The sequence below is a fragment of the Cervus canadensis genome, chromosome 13 (genome assembly GCF_019320065.1).
Source record: "Cervus canadensis isolate Bull #8, Minnesota chromosome 13, ASM1932006v1, whole genome shotgun sequence".
Taxonomy (NCBI): domain Eukaryota; kingdom Metazoa; phylum Chordata; class Mammalia; order Artiodactyla; family Cervidae; genus Cervus; species Cervus canadensis.
The window spans coordinates 74,729,625-74,743,551 of NC_057398.1; the positions used below are offsets into that span (position 1 = coordinate 74,729,625).

At 56.8% G+C, this 13,927-nt stretch overlaps 1 protein-coding gene and 1 long non-coding RNA gene across 21 annotated transcripts in view; one reads left to right on the top strand and one right to left on the bottom strand.

The window, feature by feature from the left end:
- PLEKHA6 (pleckstrin homology domain containing A6) overlaps positions 1–13,927 on the top strand; it is a 133,459-nt gene that overhangs the window by 110,590 nt on the left and 8,942 nt on the right. For 12 of the 20 annotated variants that reach the window (XM_043485001.1, XM_043485008.1, XM_043485012.1 and 9 more), the window contains 13 exons: positions 1,436–1,516; positions 2,293–2,361; positions 3,572–3,652; positions 3,934–4,083; positions 4,832–4,927; positions 6,429–6,540; positions 7,680–7,819; positions 8,921–9,070; positions 10,231–10,360; positions 10,624–10,730; positions 11,596–11,772; positions 13,193–13,360; positions 13,447–13,580. In XM_043485001.1, coding sequence (XP_043340936.1) covers positions 1,436–1,516; positions 2,293–2,361; positions 3,572–3,652; positions 3,934–4,083; positions 4,832–4,927; positions 6,429–6,540; positions 7,680–7,819; positions 8,921–9,070; positions 10,231–10,360; positions 10,624–10,730; positions 11,596–11,772; positions 13,193–13,360; positions 13,447–13,580 — 1,595 coding nt within the window. The remainder of the gene's footprint in view (positions 1–1,435; positions 1,517–2,292; positions 2,362–3,571; positions 3,653–3,933; positions 4,084–4,831; positions 4,928–6,428; positions 6,541–7,679; positions 7,820–8,920; positions 9,071–10,230; positions 10,361–10,623; positions 10,731–11,595; positions 11,773–13,192; positions 13,361–13,446; positions 13,581–13,927) is intronic. The other 8 variants (XM_043484998.1, XM_043485000.1, XM_043485002.1 and 5 more) reach the window with 6 other exon arrangements.
- LOC122451909 lies at positions 776–5,198 on the bottom strand. The gene is made up of 5 exons (XR_006272538.1): positions 5,161–5,198; positions 4,800–5,037; positions 3,209–3,449; positions 2,563–3,094; positions 776–2,340 (listed from the first exon to the last, which is right to left on the bottom strand). It is a non-coding gene; the product is annotated as an uncharacterized LOC122451909 (long non-coding RNA).

A 13,927-nucleotide genomic window follows, 5' to 3' on the forward strand; every position in this document is an offset into this window, starting at 1 on the left:
TGCATCCGCGTGTGCTCGACACATGGGACACACACAGGCAGCAAGCATAAACATACAGACGCCACATACAGTCACACGTATACCACACGGGCACACCCTAAACACAACAAACAACTGTATTCACACACACAACACACATGCTCACACATGTGCACAGGCTCTAAGAAGACAGGAATTGAGCTTAGGCCCTACCGAAAATGTGGTTGATGTCCTGTTGACTTTTAACCATTTAACAAACACTCAACCTCATATTATAGTTGTTCTTTTAGAAGCCTTTTAAATCACACTTTATATCACAGAAAAAAAACTCTGAAGTGGGCTAAAAAAAGTAGAAGAATCAGATCCTAGGAAAGCGCTTTAACACACTCTAGAGCCTGTGGATGGAGTTGGAAGGGTGTCCCTTGCCCTGCCTGCAGAGTGCAGAAGCAAGGTTGCCTTTGGGTGACCGCCTAAACCAGCTCGGAGGGAAATATGTGTGGGTCCAGCATAGACTGGGAAGACAAGGGTAAAAAATGTGGGGGTCCCCTGAATTGTGACCCCAGAAGATCTGCCCTAAGGTGGCTCTGCCTCTTCCCTTACTCACTTCCCCTCCCCAAGAAGCTTTTTCTGCACAACCCCGCTGTGTTCTGCCACCTTCTCCCCCAGACACTCCCTCCTGTGTTTACACTTGACGCTGCCACCCTGGAGCCGGGGGGTGACAGCCTTCCTGGTTGGTTTGCTTGCCCAGTCCTCCCTCCCACCCTCACATTCTCCCTCACCCTTCCTCCCGCTCTTTCTTTCATTTGGCACATAGTCTTTCCCCCTCCATGTTCCTGAAGATCTCTGACGTGTAAAGATGACATGCTGGGGGAGCGGTGTCCCAGTCTCTGGCGTCTCTCTGACATGGCTTGCTTGCTTTGACCTCCTTATTTGCTCCCTGGCATCATCCCAGGTCAGCATGGATGCTATCAGCCCAGCTCTGGAAACCGAATTTTATAATCCTCTCTACTCTAGAGCAGAGGTGGGCAGGGCTTGGGGAGAGAGGCCTGTGCCTGACCCATCCACAGAGCAGGCTGCACTTTCTTTAAGGTTTCCTTAGTTCCCGTTTGGGGAGCTCGGCCTTTCTCACTGCCTGTGTGGTCCTTGACCAAACCAGAGTGAGAAACGAGGGCTGGGCCGGGGGGCGAGGCCTGCAACGCTCAGGTGCCCGGGGAGGTGTCCCTGGGCCCGGGCGAGGCCATGGCGACCTCCCGCCTCCCTGCCATGGCCGTTCCTCGTGGGCAGCTTCAGTGCAGGTCCCGAACCAGAGTTCACAGCGGGTGAGTGACGGGCGAGAGCAGAGAGGGTGCTGGAGGCCCCAGGAGGATCCGCCCTCCACTGCTCCTGGAGCCCAGAGGGCGTGGGGAAGACCCCGCGAGGGCTGCACCTGAGCCGCCCGTTCCTCCCTCTGCCGTAGATGAGTGAGAGCGAGGCTCTGATCAGTGTGGTGAACCGCATGGTGGAGAGCTCCTCCCCCAGCGCCCAGCTCTTCATGCAAGTAAGGCCTCTGCCTGGCAGCACGCTCCCGTCAGCGTCATTCCCGCCGCTCATGCATGGTCGATCCCGCTCCTCTGCCAGGCCTTAGCCCTGGGCTCAGCCTGGCCTTCCTCCTTTCATTCCCGGGGTCGCCTCCATTCTTCATGTTCATGGGTGAACCAGGCTCATTCCCCAAACCATCAGCATAGCCAGCCCTGACATCTCATGCCGTGCCAGGGATCCCAGTGTCCAGGACTTCTTTCTTGCGTTCGGTATCTGCTTGCCAGTCGCTGGGGTGGAGAGCATGGGGGTGTGATGTGGAGCCTTCTAGTGAGTGTTGTGCGGAATGGCTGTGGCTGCTGCATGTGTCACCAGTGGGAGGCACCTTTGCCGGACCAAGAGATGCCTCCAGTTTAGGCCCAGTCCCTGGGACTGGCACGTCATCTACCAGGGCAGTCGTTTTCAGATGCTTCCGATGCTCATTTTCTTCTCCCAGATCTTATCCTCAAAACCAGCCAAGACTTAACTGTTGTTCGCATGGTTGTTACGCATGAGCTGTTTGGGAGCTACCCGGCGCCGGAGCCCCTCCAGAACCGACCCAGAACCACTGGGACAGGCTTCGGCCAGGCCACCCCCTGCTCTCCAGTGGACAGAGAGCCGACTCAGCTCGGGTTCTGGAGTGGATGCTGCCTGAGCTGGAAGGCTGTGGCCGGTGGCAGGATCAGGGCGGGGCCGTCCACTCTCCTGTGCCCGCACGCCCTGCCCTCTGCTGTGGTAACCGGTCTCGTGTTCCTGCAGGTCCCTCCGTACCCAGAAGTGTTCCAGGACAGCCTCCACACCTACAAGCTGAACGAGCAAGGCACAGATGTAAGAGCAGCTGATTGCTTCCTCTGCCCCTCCGGCCCCGCCGCTGCCCCTCATTCCCACTCTCCCCGTGGGGGCTTTTCCTGCACCCCTCTCATCCGCCGTGGCCCCTCACACATCTGGTCCCTGTCTCGTCTCCCTGCAGAGACAGCACGCTCTGCCTGAGCCTCCCCATCCCCTTCTCATCCTCACCGCTCACCCTACCTGGCCTCATGGCTGCGTGTTTCTCCGCTGAGTGCGAGGCCCTCGTCTATAGCAGTGGCCCGTGCTTATTTCAGGCACACAGACTTTGGTAGGAAGTAGCCCCGGGTGCCTAGAAAGAAGAGCGCGGCCCCGACCCTCCTCAGGAAGCTTCTGGGCAGCGGGAGGCCTGGGTCTCAGCAGACCTGTCCCAGGGCCTGCAGGAGGGCAGGGCTGGGTGCCATGCGAGCGGGTGGGCCTGGAACACGAGGAGGTGGCATATGAGCCAGTCTTGAAGTAAAGGACCTAGGGGACAAGATAGATTGGACAAGATTCTTGGTCCATAGAAAGGAGCCAAGGGGGTGTTTGAGGAGTGGCGTGAATACAGGTATAGACACGGGAAAGCACACATCTCCCCAGGAAACAAGTGTGGCTTCTCCTGCCTCTTCCCACTGGCCTTGCGTGGGTGGCGGATCTGCCCAGCAGGCAGGGCACAGGCTCCGTGCAGGCCAGGACCAGACCTCAGAGGGACCCCAGCGTCAGCCGTCCTGAGACTCTGGAAAGAGGAGGGGAGGTCAGGGTTCTGTGGGACTCAGGACCAGTTTATGTTGTTCACTGGTTTTGCTAAGACTTGTTTGGAAACCGGCATACCCCTCCAATCCATACATACCTGGAGGCCTGGGAGGCGAGGCCGTGCTATCTCCTCAGCCTCTTGTGAACTGGGACCCCCAAGAGGAGGGGTAAGCAGGAACTTGACGTTTAGCTCTCAGCCCGCTCCCCTCTCAAGCTGACTCGCTTCCTCAGAGAATAAGTCCATCTCCTCCCCCAATGGGTCTCTGGGGAGTCCCCCAGGGTGAAGACAACTTCCTGTTCCCAGGAGCCTCCAAGGTGAAGGTGAAGGTCCAGGGTTCCTGGGCAGGGGAAAGGAGGTGGTATCCAGAAGCCCGGTCCTGCTCACCCAGTTCCCAGGCCCCCGTCAGGCTGTGTCCTTGACTGCCTTCCCTCTCCCTCCCTCCCTCCTTGGGCACCCTAGAAGCTGCTGGGCAAGTTGTGTGAGCAGAACAAGGCGGTGCGGGAGCAGGAGCGGCTGGTGCAACAGCTGCGAGCTGAGAAGGTGAGAGCCGTGGGGTGGTCCTGAGTGGGCACACGGGGGCCGGCCCCGGGAAGGGGCAGGCGGCTCCTCCGTCCTCACTCGGCTGGTGAAGCTTTGTCCCTCCCCAAACCTCTGTCCTGCCCTTACTCAGCCCTGCTGAAGCTCCCCTGGGGACCTTGGCCAGTGTGAGGGAACCTCTGCTAAGCTGCCTGTCTGAACCCCTGTGGCTCCAGCCCTTGCTGCTGAGAGCCCCAGAGAGGAGTTGTCAGGGCTCCTTATAGCATTCCCCTGCCTTTCTTCAGGAGAGCCTGGAAAGTGCCTTGATGGGGACCCACCAGGAACTGGAGATGTTTGGAAGCCAGCCCGCCTACCCAGAGAAGCTGCTGCACAAGAAGGAGTCACTGCAGAACCAGCTCATCAACATCCGGGTGGAGCTGTCTCAGGCAACCACGGTAACCCTGTGCTCCTACCCGCTCAGGAGAGCCACCCCTCCCAGCCTGGGCTTCTCTAGTCCCGCTCTCCCCGAGGGCAAGAGCAAGCCGTCTGGAGGGCTGTAAACGAAGCCCTTAATGCTGCCTTGCAAAATGGCAGCAAGCCTCCTCATCCCATCAAGTCTCCACCAGGGAGCTTGGCTTCTTTCCCACATCTGCGCCAGGATTTGTTCACGACAAAGTGAAGTCGAGGGCCACTTACTTCCTCGGCTGCTTTAACAGCTTTGCTGCACACCCCTTCTCTCCCCTCTCTGGAGAACCAGGACATTGGCAACATGCCACCCTGGTTACTTCCTAGTAGGCACCAGGTGGGCCCTCCAACGCAGACAGCAGCAGCAAAAGCCCTGGAAAACTGAAGCCCGAAGGGAGGAAGGTGTCTAGCCTCCAGAGAGTGGACACCTCTCACCCTCCTTTAGTCTCTGTCACCCAACCTGGGGAGAACACAAGGGGCGTAGGAGTGAGATCAGCTGCTTTCAGCCCGTCTGGAGGGGATCCTGTTTTCTCTCTATTTGGGCGTGCGGCAGGCTGGGCGGTTGCACCTCCTCTAAGGCCCAGGTTTGGTTGTCATCACTGTCTCAGCCCTGTGTCTCCTCCCATCCCTCCGTGTCCTCCTCCCCGACCTGCCAGACCCCAGGTGCCCCGGCCCTGAGGCAGGACGAGGAGGGGCGGTTTGGCACCTGCGGCTTCTCAGTGAGCCCTCCCCCTGCAGGCCCTGGCGAACAGCACCCTGGAGTATGAGAGCCTGGAGGCAGAGGTCTCTGCCCTGCACGACGAGCTCTGGGAGCAGCTCAGCTTGGACCTCCAGGTGAAGGGGCTTCCGGGCCGGCGGGGCCCCTGTCCTTTGGTCCAAGAGAGACCACAGCATCTTCCTTTCATGCTTTAGAGATTTCAGAGACTTAAAACCGGGAGTTGGTCCTGGAATGAAAGGCAAGGTTCAGTTCAGTTCAGTTCAGTCTCTCAGTCGTGTCCTGCTCTTTCCGACCGCATGGACTACAGCACACCAGTCTTCCCTGTCCATCACCAACTCCCGGAGCTTACCTAAACTCATGTCCATTGAGTCGGTGATGCCATCCTACCATCTCATCCTCTGTCGTCCCCTTCTCCTCCTGCCCTCAATCTTTCCCAGCATCAGGGTCTTTTCAAATGAGTCAGCTCTTCGCATCAGGTGGCCAGAGTATTGGAATTCAGGGCCTCTTAAAACAGAGTCTGAGTTTCAGGGTGAAGATAATGTGGGAACATTCTTTAGTTCTGTCAAATCATGGGGGACAAAGAGAAGTTGAAGTGTGGGAGACTTTAACAGACATACAGATGTAAACAATGGCGAGATTTTAGATGGGAAAGTGGCCTTCCTTGCTGGGGTGGGTCAGGAGCGCCTGCTTGGAGGCAGGAGGTTGGATGCTCTTGGAGCATTCTCTTTTCCTCCCTCTGTCTCCTCTCTCCCCGGGCTCCACTCCTTCTTTAGCTTGCTTTGTACGCCCTGTCTCTCTGAGGCAGTTAATGCTCTGCTTTCCCCCTTTTTCCTCCTGGTAACAAAGCTTACCACCCAGACTTACGGCTGTTTAGGTGGGTGAGGTGAGGGCCAGAGGCAAGGCCTCAGTTCAACATGCACATTTTGGGAGACAGGAGAGCATCGTGGTGAAGGCGCCAGCTCTTGAGACAAGTAGACCCAGGTTCAAATGGTGGCCACGCTGCTTACTGGCGGATGGTCTTGGGTGTGAGCCTCTCCACCTCTGAAGTGGGGACAACTGCTGTCCTTGCCTCGGAGAGGTGCTGGGCAGCCGCAGCGAGTTCGTGTGTGCAAAGCACTCAGCGCAGCACCTGGTAGGGGGTAAGGGGTGCAAGGAATGCTAAATAAAAGGGAGCTATTGTTTTTCAAAGAGTGGACGCTGTAATTGAGTCGTGGTAATTAGGCGGAAGTTGGGTACGGGCATTACAGAAGGGCTATTTGGCTGTGAAACAAGACAGTAAACCTGAAGCGCTTGCCCTGGGAAAACAGGCCACCACCAAGGGTCCACCTAAAGGGGTGGTCACTCCAAGACCATCCTGAGCGCCCCTGGGTGGGGGCGGGACCAGAGGGACAGGTCCTTGCTCTTGGTTCTGAAGTCACACGTTTACTTAAGAGGGCTCTTTGCTGTGACGACAGAGCCCTCTTCTCCCACAGTTTGGGAAGCTGAAGAGACAGAGGCTGCCCGTGAGGAAGCGTGTGCTGAAGGGATATGCGTGTGTGCACGCGTGAGCGTGGGAATGCTCCCGCCGGGACACTCCTTGGTAGCGACTTCCTTTGACCTGCTCTCTGGCTGTTTCAGAATGAGGTGCTCAACCGGCAAATCCAGAAGGAGATCTGGAGGATCCAGGATGTAATGGAGGGGCTGAGGAAGAATAACCCATCCCGGGGCACAGACACAGCCAAGCACAGAGGTGGGCGCTCTCTCCAGCAGCCTCCTGGCTCCTGGCCTCAGCGGAAAAAGCGTGTCTCTGGTCTCCATCCCGCAGCTGCCAACTCGTACCTCTCCAGGCCCTCACACTGTGCTCAGAGCCAGCCCGGGCCTTCTCAGGGTTCCAGAAACATCCCCCCACCAGAACAGACCAGATACACCAAAGAGGCTGTTGCCTTGATCCTCTCGATTCCTCCCTGGAACAGGGCAAAGAGCACCTGTGTTTTCCTGGCCCTCAGTTCAGTTCAGTCGCTCAGTTGTGTCCGAGTCTTTGTGACCCCATGAACTGCAGCACGCCAGGCCTCCCTGTCTATCACCAACTCCCAGAGTTTACCCAAACTCATGTCCATTGAGTCAGTGATGCCATCCAACCATCTCATCCTCTATCGTCTCCTTCTCCTCCCGCTCTCAATCTTTCCCAGCATCAGGGTCTTTTCCAATGAGTCAGCTCTTCACATCAGGTGGTCAAAGTATTGGAGTTTCATCTTCAACATCAGTCTTTCCAATGAACACCCAGGACTGATCTCCTTTAGGACGGACTGGCTGGATCTCCTTGTAGTCCAAGGGACTCTCAAGAGTCTTCTCCAACTCCACAGTTCAAAAACATCAATTCTTCGGCGCTCAGCTTTCTTTATAGTCTAACTCTCACATCCATACATGACCACTGGAAAAACCATAGCCTTCACTAGAAAGACCTTTGGAGGCAAAGTAATGTCTCTGCTTTTCAATATGCTATCTAGGTTGGCCATAACCCTCCTTCCAAGGAGTAAGTGTCTTTTAATTTCATGGGTGCAATCACCATCTGCAGTGATTTTGGAGCCACGGGCTAACTGGCGATCTGAAACCACTAGCTTAGTGTCTTCCTTCAGCCCAGGGACTTTGGTCTGACTTTCTGTGACTCTTGGAGGCAGTGGTGTCATTTCCATCCCTTATCTTTTCCTGCCCAGCTTGCCTCTTGCCTGCTTGACAGCCAGCCTGCGACCCAGCCCCAGTCCCTTCAGCAGGCCGGGTGGCCCTGATGCCCTAAACCACCCCCTGCCTTCTCCACCTACAGAGCCCAGCCACACTCCAGGCCACGCCCCTGCCCCTGTCCTCACCTCTCTCCTCTTCTGTTTCCCCAAGGAGCACTTGGCCCCTCGGGCACCTACAGCTCCAACAGCCCCGCCAGCCCTCTGAGCTCCGCCAGCCTCACCAGCCCGCTGAGCCCCTTCTCTCTGGTGTCTGGCTCTCAGGGGTCCCCCACCAAACCTGGCTTCAGTGAGGTAAGCTGAGGTTGTGGGATAGAAGGTAGGTGGGGGAGGGAGGACCCAGTCCTCATTTGCTTGAAACTGTACAAATTCTGTGCTTATCTCTTCCCCATAGGCCCCTCTCTGGGGCTCCGGCTCTCTAAGATAGTCATTCTCACACCCAGTTTGTGAACTTCCCTCCAGATTTCTTCTTTACCTGTTCTTATCCCCAGCTGTCATTTTTAGCTGCCTTTTAGGACAGTCTTCCTGAGAGCTCCATGATAGTTAGCAGAGATACCAAACAATTAATAGAAATTTAAATTTGGGATTGTTTCAGGGACGGGAGAGCTGAGGGTCAGTGTGGGGAGCATTTTCTGTCAGTAAATCAGCAAGTCTTTTCTGAGACTGGGCAAGGGATGGTATGAGGCCCTCTCAGAGAGATGCCTGCATGGCTTTACCCCGTTCACAGTGAACAACCCTCCTCTGGAACATGGTGGGGTATGTCTCAATATTGAGCCACACGGTTCAGACTGCAGAAGCTCCAATGTTCCAAAGAGAAGGTGGAATCTAAACTGGGCCATGAAGCACTGGGGCAGGTAGAGGAACAGGCAGAAGGCATTAGTTAGGAGAGATGGCAGAACAGGGGTAGAAGGGAGGGTGTGCCCAGAGTGATGGGGGCAGTGATGAGGAGAGAGCTCTGGAGAACGTGCTGGGGCCTCAGTACAGGAGGGCCTCACGGGCAGGCAGGGCTCGCTCTGCAGGTGGAGTCCACCCAGCTCGGGTCGGGGTGAGGCAGCCCGGCCCGCCCCGGCTCGGGTGGGGATGAGGGGTCCCGGCCCGCCCCGGCTCGGGTGGGAGTGAGGGGGCCCGGCCCGCCCCGGCTCGGGTGGGAGTGAGGGGTCCCGGCCCGCCCCGGCTCGGGTGGGAGTGAGGGGGTCCCGGCCCGCCCTGGCTCGGGTGGGAGTGAGGGGGTCCCGGCTCAGGCGGGGGTGAGGGGGTCCCGGCTCGGGTCGGGGTGAGGGGTCCAGCTGCCCGGGGTTCCCGCAGCTCACGTCTGCCTCTGCTAACGTTCTCCTCTTCTGCTCTCACAGCGGCTGCTCTCTTTCCTCCTAACGCTCTGGCTTCTCTCTGCCTCAGGAGCCCGGCCCGCCGCGGCCCCCCCTCCCCAAAGCCTACGTCCCCCTGGAGTCTCCTCCCACTGTGCCTCCACTCCCTAGCGAGAGCCGCTTCTGGCCACACCCCAACTCCCCTTCCTGGCACCGCGGTGGTGAGACAGCCAGGGGTCAGGTACCCAGCGCCCTCGGGCCCCTAGGGCAGGGATGGAGGGAATGGGCCCGGAGGAGACCGAGTCACTGACCCTATTCCAGGGTTGACTTTCCCACGGCTCAGCGTTCCTGGCCTCTGTCTAGTCAGACTCTGGGATGAGCAAAGGGATGGCTGAGGCCCTCGTGCTGGCCCTCTTTCCCCTTTTGCTTCCTGTGGACAATGGAAAACTGCATTGCTGCCCTGCCCGTGGCAGCCCATGGCTGTGGGCGGTGGGTTGGGCCCCGCTCCCTGCCAGCGTGCCTGACGATGGAGATCCCGTGACACCCCATCCCCACCAGTGCCGTTCCCGTCTCCTCCTGCCTTGGTCCACCTCAGCCCCCGGCCTCCCATGCTCTCCCTCTCCCCTTGCCTGTGTCTCCGCCTTGTCTATGTCCTCTGGGCCTCACCAGCACCCGGAATGTAAGGATACACACACTTTCTCCCCTGTTCTGGCTCCTTCTCTCACCTGAATTGCTAGCCAAGGTTCAAGAGAAATGTGCAGTTAGGCTGGGAAGAGGTTGCGTGGTGAGTAGGAAGAGTCGTAAAACAGCCATTTACTGGTAATATGCACAACCCTCGAGGATCTGCCCGGTGAGGTGGGCAGAACAGGCATCATTACCTCAGTTTTACAGACAAAAACAGGTGGTAGAACTCACCCAAGCTCTCCAGTTGGGCCAGAGCTAGTTTCTGACCTCTGGTCTAGTCACATGGTTCTGGGGGTCCACAACCCCAATGCCCTTTTCCTTCCCACAAAACTCATCAGGTTTTCTTGTTGAAAAACCCGATAGACTCCTCAGAGATCTTTGGCTTTCTGGCCCCCTCTTCCAGTCGTTCCTCCTCTAGCTCACAGCAAGTCTGTACATTTCATGTTTGCCAGAGGGAATTTCTCTGATGAGCCTCAACTGGGGGCCTTCTGGAGACCCTGAGCCCTCATTCCACAAGAAGGCCCACATTGGCATGGGCGGGAGGCTCAAGTGCATCCTTGCCCACTTGCCAGCGAGTGCACACTTTCCGGGCTCCATGTTTCTATCAAAGGTTGGCACTCCAACCGTTACAAAACAAAGAATCACCACCAGGGGCCAAGTTCTCGGTGGTTACTCTAGCACCGGCCATCCATCCATCTTCTCATCCTTTCTCCCTAGCCCAAGGCAAACTACGAGCAAAGCAAGAGAGACCCCCAGCAGACATCCCCCCTGGACACCTCTAGAGACATTAGCCTTGTGTCCACCAGGCAAGAGGTTGAGGCAGAGAAGCAGGCGGCTCTCAACAAAGGTACCCCCTGCCCCGCTGTCCCCTGGAAGCGAGGCTTCGCACTGGAGGGGAGCCCAGAGACGTGCTCGCTCACACCCAAGGAAGCGCGGAGCCAAGCCTCCTTGAGAAGGGGCGGGGCCGAGCCTCCCTGGGAAGGGGCGGGGCCGAGCCCCCCTGAGAAGGGGCGGGGCCGAGCCCCCCTGAGAAGGGGAGAACCTCTGTGAGCAACGGGCTGCCCTGTGTCCCTTTTTGTGGGACCCACTGGCCACTTTGTCTTCCTGCAGTGGGCATCGTACCCCCGCGGACCAAGTCACCCACCGATGAAGAAGTGACCCCATCGAGGGTGGTGAGGAGGAGTGCCAACGGGCTCACCAATGGCCTCTCCTCCCGGGTGAGTGCACGCCCGCGGGCCCCAAGAGCTTGGCGGCCCGAGCTAGGCTGTGAGTCCACAGCCTCCGTGTGTCCACCTGTCTGTCACAGTTCAGGAAGCCCAGGGCTAGAGGAGGAAAGTAGAACAAGAAGGAAGAAGGGAAGCGGGGGGAGTTCTTCAAGAAGACACGTCATGAGACGAGGAAGCTATGCATAATAGAGATATTATATTGAACAACGTTATTATAATGTGCCACTGATGAAACACAAATGCAAAAGTCAGTGGTCAGAGTCACATGTGCTGGCCAGAGGCACCGTGTTAGTTTCCCAGGAAGTTAGCAAAATGCCACGAATGTGGTGACTGAAAACGAGAGAAGTTATTCCCTCACCATTACAGAGGCCAACGTCCAGAATCAAGGTGTCCGCAGGTGGGCTGTGTGTGCAGGCTGAGGGAGCACCCATTCCGTGCCTCTCTTCTGCCTTCTGGCTGTTGCTGGCAACATTTGGCTTGTAGACACATTCTTTGGCTTGTAGACATGCCACCCCGATCTCTGCCCCACCTTCACATCACCTTCTACTCTGTATATCTCCTTGTTCCTGTTGCTTATAAAGGCACCCATTATTCAATTTAGAACTCACCGCAATTGAAAATGATCTCATCTTGCGCTCCGTAGCTTAATTACACCTGCAAAAACTCCATTTCCAAATAAGGTCACATGCACAGATACTGCGGTTAGGACTTAGATGTACCCTTCGGGGTTCACTATGTAACCCATTACAGGCAGGCTTCCCAGAGAAGGGAAATTTTAAGGGATTTGGGCAGATAAAAATTCCGGGGGCAGGGGAGGGCACCAGTCCGAACCCTGTCCTCCCCCCCGCCCCCCCAGCAGGAGCGCCCCAAGAGCGCTGTGTTCCCTGGCGAAGGCAAGGCCAAAATGAGTGTGGAGGAGCAGATGGACCGCATGCGGCGGCGCCAGAGCGGCTCCGCCAGGGACAAGCGGAGGAGCCTGCAGCTCCCAGCCAGCCCCGCCCCCGACCCCGCCGCCCGGCCCGCCTACAAAGTGGTAATGTCCTCCCGTCCCCGCAAACACGGCCTGGCATCTGCCAGCACTGCCCACCACCAGGCGTGGTCACCCTGAGCCGGGGGTGGAGGGGGGCCCAGGGGAGGAGGAAGTCTCAGCAGGGAGGGGCCAGGATGGACCCAAGCTGGGCAACTGGGAGACCTGGGGGAAGCGTCTCCCACGCTGGACAGAAGACATATTGCAACTAGTGTTTGCCTCTTTTGTGTTTTAAGAAAAATCACTCACAAAAAGAAATGCCTTGATTATTTTAGTTGAAGTGGATTATACAAAATTCATTGAATAGAGAATAGCACAGAATCCACAACCTAGAAGTAGCCATCACTTGTCCATGTTTCTGGAGCATTTCCTATGTGCTTAACATTGGGCTGGGGGTGACTGAAGGTAATCATCATAGCTCACCAACACATGGTGCAATACAAGTCACAACCCCTTTCATCTCATTTAGTCGTTTCAAGGATACTGGACTATGAAGTATTACCCCCATTGTTGTTGTGGTTCAGTCACTAAGTCGTGTCAGACTCTTTACGACCCCATGGACTGCAGCACTCCAGGCTTCCCCATCCTTCACTGTCTCCTGGAGCTTGCTCAAATGTATGTCCATTGAGTTGCTGATGCTATGTAACTCTCTCATCCTCTGTCATCCCCTTCTCCTTTTGCCTATAGTCTTTCCCATCGTCAGGATCGTTTCCAATGAGTTGGCTCTTCAAATGAGGTGGCCAAAGTATTAGAGCTTCAGCATCAGTCCTTCCAATGAATATTCAGGGTTGATTTCCTTTAGAATTGACTGGTTTGATCTCCTTGTAGTTCAAGGGACTCTCAAGAGTCTTCAGCACCACAATTCAAAAGCATGAATTCTTTGGCACTCAACCTTCTTTATGGTCCCACTCTCACATTCATACATGACCACTGGAGAAACCATAGCTTTGACTAGACGGGCTTTTGTCCCCATTTTAGAGACAGGGAAAGAAGTCATGAGAAATTAAGGAGCTCTGGGCCACACAGTTCCTAAGTGTAGAGCTAAGAGTAGCCCAAACCATGGGCCTAACTTCTCTTTCCACTAAATTTCAGAAATACAGAAAATTATGACCCATAAATCCTGCCCTTCTTTCATGTGATAAGGCTAGAGATCCATGTAAGACACACTGATTCCGTTACTCAAAATGTATGGCCCAGGATGTGAACACAGGTGAGGCGGGTGGAAAGAGACAGGCACTGACAGGCGGCAGTGATGAGGTGTCTCCTCTGCACCCTTGTAGGTGAGCAGGCTCTGGACAACACCACGGAAGGAGGGTAGCTTTGCAGTGCGCGCGGAGGGGTGGTGGCCAGGTCAGGCGTGCTGGGCAGGGCCGCCTGGAGGCAGCGGGACACAGGCCCGCGCGGTCCTGACTCTGCCGCCCCCCAGGTGCGCCGCCACCGCAGCATCCACGAGGTAGACATCTCCAACCTGGAGGCGGCGCTGCGAGCCGAGGAGCCCGGCGGGCAGGCCTACGAGACGCCGCGGGAGGAGATCGCCCGGCTGCGCAAGATGGAGCTGGAGCCCCAGCATTATGACGTGGATATCAACAAGGAGGTGACTGGAGTCCAGCAAGGCAACACGGGGTGGGGCGGGGGGGAACCACAGAAGGGAGTGCAGGCAGTGACCGTGTTTCTCCACAGCTCTCCACCCCGGACAAAGTCCTCATCCCTGAGCGGTACATTGACCTGGAGCCCGACATGCCCCTGAGCCCAGAGGAGCTGAAGGAGAAGCAGAAGAAGGTGGAGAGGATCAAGACGCTCATTGCCAAGTCCAGGTAACAGGCCTCGGGTGAACCTCTACTTCCTCCGCCCACCTTGGCACCCACGACTTTGAGGGCACTAGTGCTACTGAATCCAGTGCCCAGACACATGTGGTTGGGTCTCCCACGCCTCCCACCATGGAAGAAGTGGTTCGAGGTGGCAGACTGGGCCGAGACACGTGGCAGGGTCGGTGACACAGCCCTCGGTGCCACAAAGACCTCCTGGGCTCATGCACGTGCTCTCATCAAGACAAATGGATGAGTTGCCTTCTGCTGACTTCACTTCCCCATCAAGGCTGCCCTGAGTGTTCTCTTAAACCTTCTAGTTCATCTTCAAATGTTGCGGGCAGGGGTCCCGACAT